Here is an 8,103-nt window from a genome sequence, read left to right as displayed (position 1 = left end):
TGCGGCTCTCCCACTGTGCCGCCCAAGGAAAGCAGCGCCAGGAGCTCAGGAGTGAGGACCCGTTACCAGCCCAAAGAGCAAGTCCCCCTCGGGCCGTGAGCCACGTCGGACAGGGCTGCCTATGCCCACTGCCGCAGCCCCTCCTGACTGGGGAACAGGCATGTCCGGAGCCCGAGACCTCTTCCTTTCCGTCTGCACTCACTCTAACCGAGCTCATCCAATCCAGTGACGTTAATACCCACCCACCCCATCTCCGTCCCTGCCTCTGCCCACTCCTCTCTGACCGCAGCCTGCCATGCCAGTGCCTGTGTGGTCGCCCCTCTGGGGTGTCTAGCTGGACTCAGGGGCTTGGCGTGCGCAGAGCGGGACACTGCGTGCTCCCTCCCCAGGCCCTTCTCCCACTGGGGGAGTGAGCTCCCAGGTTTTCGGGTCAAGTGCCAGGTGTCACCCTCAGATACTCTGTCGTGTCCACGTCAGCCCATCAGCGAGCCCCGCTGGCCACGGCGGGCCCTCCCCTGGATCACTGCGGTCACCCAGCTGCCCTGGTGCTCCTCCCTCACACCCCGTACGCCTGCTGCTTACCATTCTGCTCACCCGCAGCACCCATACTGAGCTGTGACACTGTAAATCGGGTGGCACAGGGGCCCAGCAGCCAGCCACAGCGCCCTGGGAGGCTGGCCCACGCGGGGAGGGTCTGGGTTTGGGTCTGGAGACCTCCCTGAATTTGCTGAGCATGACCCAGGATGGGCTGAGGGTGGGGCTGTGTCTCTGTCTCTGTCTCTCTGTCACACAGAGACATAACCTTTAAAAAAATTGAAGTCTCAGTCACACCACTGCCATCTAAGCCCCCCAAAACCACGCCGTGGCCCCCCAACCCTGCAGCTGATAACCCTGCACCCTCCAGGGCATTCACGTGTCACCCCGGCCCACTCCTTCCTCTCCAGCATGACTGCTGTCACGCACACGCACACGCACACACGCTCCCTGTCCCTGCGCGGGCAGCTATCCCCTCCCTCTGTCTCCTGCTCTGGGTGACCCCAGCAGCCATCATGACTAGGCCGACGTCTGTCCCCGTCGTCCACCGGGAACGCAGTCTCCCTGAAGGCAGGCTCTGGCCCGCGGTGACAGAGCAGCGGCCGTCACGTGGTGTGGCCTCAGTGAATGCTAGTGTGGCAGCAGGGCAGTGCCCCTGGTGACACTTGTGCGTGGGAGACCCTGCAGCTGGGATTAAGGCCTTGGGGCTGGCAGGCCGTGCCCTCACTCGCCCTGCAGGCCTAGCGACCCTCAGGAGTCTCCCAGAAGTGCGTCCAGGTCCCCCACTGGTGCACAAGGGCTGGTCCCCGTTCTACGTGAGTCAAGCCGCAGACCCTTTCCCTGGGTGTGACGGAGGCACCGTGACTGAGGTGGGGACACTGCGTTCAGGCAGGGAGACCCTCTGTTCTCACACGGTGCCGGGCAGGAGAGCAGAGCGGCAGCTAGCCTGCCCTCGCTCAGTGTGGGGCTGACTGCGCCCCAGGTGTTCGCCAGGGCTCCTGAAACCGGGCAGACCGGCTGTGCATCAGTGGCCTGAGATTTCTGGGTAAGAATGAAAGTGGACTGGCCCTGTGTCTCACTAACATTTTGGTTTGCTTCTCTCTCTCTCCCTCCCTCCCTCCCTCCCTCCCTCCCTTCCTTCCTTCTTTCCTCCCTCCCTCCCTCCCTCCCTTCCTTTCTCCCTTTTTTGGGTTTTTACTATAGCGCATGTGTGCTTGCTGGAGAGAAGCAGAGACAGTGAGAAGGAAAGGGAGAAGTCACCCCACCGGGGGGATGGCCACATTGCAGTCCCTTCTCCATTCTCCTCCTGGGATTTGAACACACACACATACACACACACACTTGGTGTGACTTTCAAGCTTCCAGGTCTGGGACTCGAACTATGGTCAGCCGTGTGGGAGTCCAACACTTAACCAGCACCCCACCTGCTGGTCCATGCTATTTAATCTTGAAATACATCATCGAATGGACACAAACAAGATGAGCTCCCACAAACTGCTGAACTGCTGGCCCTGAGCCCCAGCAGGTCTCACCTTCCCCGGCGGCCGGAGGTCCCCTCTCGGTGGCATTATGTGGGCGTGCACAGGGGCGGGGGGGGGTGCCCTGAGAAACGTGCTGTCGGGCGGCTTTGCTGCTGTGCCACCGTCACGGTGCAGGCTCCTCAGGGAGTGCGAGCCCACACACCCCTCGGTGGCACTGTCACCCACGTCTGCGATCCCCCACTGCCTGGAGCACCCTCGCGCGTGCGGCTGTGTCTCAGGGGCCCGTCTTGCGCTGGCTCTCATGCAGGCTGTGGCAGACCCACTGCTTTGTGCACTGGTGCTGTTTGGCGTCTAGATTAGTATTCGTTTGTGTCCAGCGTAGAGTTCCCTTTTCCATGGCCCCGGCAATATTAGGACATTAGGAGGTGGCCCTGCAGTGAAGGCTGCGCCCCAAAGCCGAGGCAGACCCCGCTCTCCGCACTGCCAGAGGGCGATGCTCGTGCACTTAGAGTTCTGAAGCCAGAGCGCTTGGAGCCCGGAGGGAGGACCTGGGGAGCATTCACTACTGTGTGCTGAAAGCGGTCTGAGATGCAGGAGACATGACCCCAGAGTTCGGGAGAGATTTCTCTCTGCTTTTGATGCGAATACTTTGAAATTCCATACCCACTAAATAGGCATCTTATGCAATCGAGCCTTTGTAGAAATCCGAGTGCCGACCTTCTCCTTCTCCCCTTGAAGCCAGCCAGTGACTCATCCCGGAGCCCACTGCCTGCGGGTGTCGGCAGAGCCGGCTGGCGGCCTTCCTCTGCGCGTGGCTCGCCGGCTGCTGGCATGACGGACATTGTCCAGGTTTCCCGGATAAAGCACACCCTTTGGGAGTTTCTCCTCCCCTGCGTGTTTTCAGAACCCAGCCATTGCTGTGCCGCTCTGTCTCAGTCGCCTGCATCTTGCCACATGCAGGCTCTGCCTGTGTTCCCCGTGGTCCCCAGGCCTCGAAGTCGGTGTGCCACGGCGTCTGTCCCGCTGCCTGCCTCAGCGTGTCCTGAGCGCTCCTGCCATTGTCCCAGTGTCGCTTGTCCCGGGCCTCATGAACCTGCAGCTACCGTGCAGGAGGAATTCGTCGTGGGGTTCACAAGGGGAACTTTCCATGGAAAGGGCGTCGGCCTGCTTGCATGACTCAGAGCGAGTGTACTTTCTGCTGTCGTTGAAAGTGGGGCTGTCCTTGAGTGCGCGAACAAGCCTTCATGAAGCAAGCGTGCGTGCCGGCACCTGCGCGCACGGGTCGTGCGTGCTTGGGCAAAGGCTCCTTCTGGGAAACCTGCTTTTAGCTGCCGATTATAAAAGATTGTTTTCCAGAGTCTCTCCAAGTTGCAGCTCCCACATCATAAAATGCTAACACGCTTTTTTCCAACCGATTAACCTCTACCACATGTTTAATACAAAGAAATGAGCAGCCGTGACCTGACCTTATTACCGAGTGGATCGGCCTCAGATTTCTCTCACGAGTATCACTGGCCTGTCCAGCTGATCACGGAGTTTTCAGAGGATGATAAAGCCATTGAATGTACTGTGACATACTTTGACATTGTAACGATGCCAGTGCTGTTTCTGTGCTAGTTTTTCCATGCATGCACCGTAGCATCTCACCAATGGGGCCGGCATGCCTCAAGTAACCCGCGTCTCAAACGCGGGGCTGCCCCCGCGGGCCCGTCTTCTGTTAGGCGCTGGACTCGGGCTCTGCTCTGTGCTTAAAAATGAACAGAAGGATCACAGGCTCCTGGGAAGGAGCTCCAGGGGAGGGCAAGAAGGCGCTCACATCTCCAACCAGTGGCACGTCAGTTATCTTACCTAGCCGGCGCACCCGTGTCGCCTGGCACACCTGAGCATTTCCTCACTGCCAGTGCACACGCGTTCCTCAACCACCACCACGCTGCATACCGGCTTCGCACACTCAGAACTGGAGGGAGAGTTCTCCCTCTTGCCTCCTCCCCGCCAGTCCTCTGCCTCCTGTGTGCTACTCCTGTCTAGTCCTCTCGAAGTAAGGCCTCTGCCACTTCTCTTTTACCTCCTGTCAAGCCTGATCACTTGAATTCCTCTTTGGGGGGGGGGAAGACCCCAGAGCTGCCCCCAGTTTATTTCTCCTCATCTTAGAGTTGGAAAACTCTCCACCCTCTGTGCAAATACCACTCCCCTCCTCCCTAGACGAGTGTGGCCTTGAACTGCCCTGCACACCAGCACAGCCCGGTGAGGGGCCCAGGAAGGTGCCGGCAGGAGCACCTGGGAAGACTGCGGGTAAAGGATCCCAGCAGGGCTGGCCTTAGGGCCTCCCCAAGTGAGCCACCCTCTCTGGCTGGAAGACAGACAAAGCTAATGGCACCGAGCTCCAGGCTGCTCCAGGGGTAACCAGAAACACAACGTGGAAGTTGGTGTCCACGTTGTGACTGTCGCCATCCCTGAGATTGAAACGCAAGTGTTACAAAATGTTCTTTGGGACTGGACAACATCCTTAATTGTACTTAAATAATAGGCCAGTGAGAGGCGCCTCCTGCAGGAAGGGAGATGATCGCCGACGTGATGTCTTCTGTGGCTGCAGAAAATCACGCCTGCCTGCCAGTGTGTGAAACTCCGCACGAAACCCCTCTGTGGGAAACAGCAGGTCAGAAGAGAGAAAGCCCCAGATCTGGTGTAAAACTCCACTTACAGAAATGCCTTCTAATGCAGGTCATCTCACGTATTTTTAAAAAGGTGTAAGCCAGATACGTGTCTACAGGAGAGATCTTAACAGCGAAATCAGGAGTAATATAAATATCCCACCTAGGCAGGTAGCTGATGACCAGGGATTCATGCACAGAAATACATAAAGCCGTCCACTGAGAAATCAGACAGTTGAAAGACTTTGCAGCAACTACTGGTTTTGAACAAAGCACAGTATAAAGCTGAACACGAGCCCAATCAGATCAAAACCTGCACCGAGGCAAGGACACAGGCACACCAGTGTGCGAAGGGCGACCGGAAGGAGCTTTATAAACTTGTCTGTATCTCCCCTATTTTCTACAGGGAGTAGATACTATTTATAATGACTAGTGACCTTATATCTAACAGACTACAAACCTCCCCATCAGTCAGCTTTCTAGAAAGACGTAGGGGTCATCTACCTGTTACTCAGTGTCAGCTTCCAGAAACTAACAGCTACTTCTCTGTTTGCGAGATGACCTCAGGAAACTGCAGAATCAAGTAACAAACTGAAGCCCTTCTCCAGGCCAAATTCTGAATGCACGGTTCTTCCTGTCCAGGACTTATGTCTTCAAGGGAGTGCCAGAATCCCATGCTTACTCAGTGCAAACCCACAACGATACAGTTTGACCGCAATGTTATAAAGAACATAAGCTTCCCAGCCAGCAGGTCCTCCCCTCTGGACAGAACTAGGGTAGTGTACCAGGAAGCAGACCACCAGCTCAGTGTGGCAACTCGCAGGCTCAGACACTCCATGCTAGTTCACCCAGATACACAGCTTTCATTAACAGGCGCATCACCAACTCCCTAGTTTACAGGGTTACCAGCTGGAGAGGACGTGGAGAGGAAAATCATTCGTCACATAGGGAAACCAGGAGCAGAGGCGGGGAGATACTCCCTCAAGACAAGCCAAGTGAGAGCGACACCCAGTGCGCCTCCCCAGGGAGCATGTGGAATGGCCACACGGCCAGTGGCCTGGTCAGAGTGCACACGTTTCCTGCTGGTGCGGTGCAATCGGGCGTGGTCCTCAGCTCAGCGCCGCTGGCCAGAGTTCTGGCCGACGGCTCAGGCCTGAGCCCAGGTAGACCAGGACTCCCAGCCCTGTCTTTTACCAGCCATGGCTCCTGGGAAAGGTTTCAAGTCTCTGTCTCTCTTTCTCTTTCTTCCTCTGCACAAATCTAGAGGGGCCAGAAGAGCAGAGGATGTCCAGCAGCAGAACAGAAAATGCCGCATCCCCACAGGGTCCTCTGTCCCAGAGCCATATTCCTGACCCCTCGTGACTTACAAGCACACCGTGCGACCTCTGGAGCCCATTTTTACAGAACTAAAGCCCGGCCACGCTTACCCTGAACCCTAATTCTGAAGCTATACTCCGTCACCGTCCAGGGACCATCCTGTGAGCCGCTAATGCAAATCCCAGGGCCGGGCAGCACCGGCTTTCCAAGAGCATTACACAAACGCTGGCCACCACTCGTCCAGGGACGGTTAGAGGACACAGGCACCAGAGGCCACGATCCAAGAGGCTCGCAGAGGTGGAACGCCAGAATGGCAGGGCCGCCCTTCAGATCTTCAGACGTGGTCTGTGGTCTGTGCCTGCATTCAGATGGCCTCAGGGGCAGGCCTCGGCTCAGGCCAGGACCAGGGGAGTCCTTCCTACGCCATGCAGCAAGGGCCTGGCTGTAAAGGCAGGTTCAGTCGTGTAACAGAACCAGTGGGGGATTGAGTACTGCCTGCTGTCCGGTCTACCAGGCAGGAATCGTCCTTTACCCACACGAACGTCTGAACGCTGTCTGAACCCGAGCAGGAGGAGCACGGCTCACTCAGAAAGCATCTCCGGCTTCTATTGCTAAACATAATCTGCTGCTTTTCTCTGACTCGCTTTGGAGACCCCGCTAGGAGCAGCCTTGCTCAGAAACAATGTGTGGGTCAGGGCAAGGATGCTTTACTTATTTACAACAAACTGAAGGGCAGGGGACAGGGAGGTGGCAGGCGAGGGCCAGCGGAACTGATGTTCTGCGCTGCACCCCAGGATTCTACAAGTCATCAGTGACCCAACACCAGTTAATAAAGGCACCGGTGACAACTTACCCAAGGTGACTGGACAAGTTCATGGAAATACAAAAGAGAAGAAGGTTTTTGATCATGATAAAGCTAGAGAACTTTCCATTGTCCATTCCCAAGGAGAATAATAGTTGAAGCAGATGAGTTTAGAAGAGTAACTCTTTCTTTCTGCAGCTCAGTCTTGTAGCTGAAAAGCACACAGAGAGGAAAGACACGAGAGTGAGTGTGTGTGTCCCAGAGCCTGGAACTAAATCAGATTGCCCCTAGCATAGCAATTTACAGGGAAGGGGAGTCTCTGCCCAGACTGCTGTACCCTGGTGGGACCCTCTCATTGGGCGGTAAGTTGGGGGCATAAAAGAAGTTACAGGAAGGCTTAATTTGTACTAATTCAGAGGACAGAACTGCTCGTGTCTTTGTTTTGTATGTCAAACACTGTCTTCCTTTTTAGCATGTTATCAAGTGAGCCATTAGCCCAGTTATTAAAGTAAGTCATCTGAACAGCTGATCCTGTACCTGTCAGATCCACAAGTGGGGCACTGTGGCCTTTCTGAATGTCTGCCCCACGGTCAGCGCTCAGAGCCGGCTATCTAACTCTCGGTCTACAAGGTGCTGAGGGTAAGTGTGTGTTAAGAGGGAAAGACACATTTAAGAAGCAGGCCCACAGCACCCATCAAGACCCTGCTGCGTTCTGGGTCTGTGCCCAGGGCAGGTCACTTAATCACCGGTCTGGGGGAGTCGGTCCATTCTGTGCTGGGTCTTTTTTAATGCATTTGAAATGCAGGCAGGCACTGTCCCCAGCCCCACACCTAACATGAGCCAGGGCACGATTTCTCCATATGCGCAGACGGAATAGGAGCTCATGACCCGCGCACCCCACCCAGGGCTCCCAAGGGGATGTCTTCTCCAGCAGACCCCCGCGGACTCCACAGCTGGGAGGCGTACAACAGGCGCTTCCCGCTCCGAGGAAGGCCCTTTGTGACTCCGGCCACGGAGGACAGGGTTCCAGCCGGTGGTTGCCTGGGTGAGTCCTGGGCTCCTCGCTAGACCCCGGCGATAGTCCGGGCGGCGAGCACGCGGCGCTGCATGCGGGAAACCTGGGTGGCGTCTGCTGCCACCCCCTGGCTCTGAGCCAGGACCCTCAAGAAGAGGCTGCGCTCCTCCAGTTCCCGCGCCGCCCTGAGGCTCTCCGCGGCCGGCGCGCCGGGGTAGGGGGGTAGGTGGGCGCCGAGCGGCACTGCGGAGCTGCAGCCTTGGCCGCCCGGTGCCCGCGGCGGGCAGGGCCGCCCACCCCGTC

The 8,103-nt window shown here is 57.0% G+C and overlaps 1 protein-coding gene across 2 annotated transcripts in view; it reads right to left on the bottom strand.

Moving 5' to 3' along the window:
- Positions 1 to 8,103, bottom strand: part of GABRA5 (gamma-aminobutyric acid type A receptor subunit alpha5) — a 57,629-nt gene that overhangs the window by 48,164 nt on the left and 1,362 nt on the right. For both annotated transcript variants that reach the window (XM_006167245.2, XM_006167246.1), the window contains exon 2: positions 6,837 to 6,996. In XM_006167245.2, coding sequence (XP_006167307.1) covers positions 6,837 to 6,922 — 86 coding nt within the window. In that variant the 5' untranslated portion in view covers positions 6,923 to 6,996. The remainder of the gene's footprint in view (positions 1 to 6,836; positions 6,997 to 8,103) is intronic.

Source organism: Tupaia chinensis, unplaced genomic scaffold, assembly GCF_000334495.1.
Source record: "Tupaia chinensis unplaced genomic scaffold, TupChi_1.0 Scaffold144682_1, whole genome shotgun sequence".
Lineage (NCBI taxonomy): Eukaryota > Metazoa > Chordata > Mammalia > Scandentia > Tupaiidae > Tupaia > Tupaia belangeri.
This window is presented reverse-complemented; position numbering and strand designations above follow the sequence as displayed.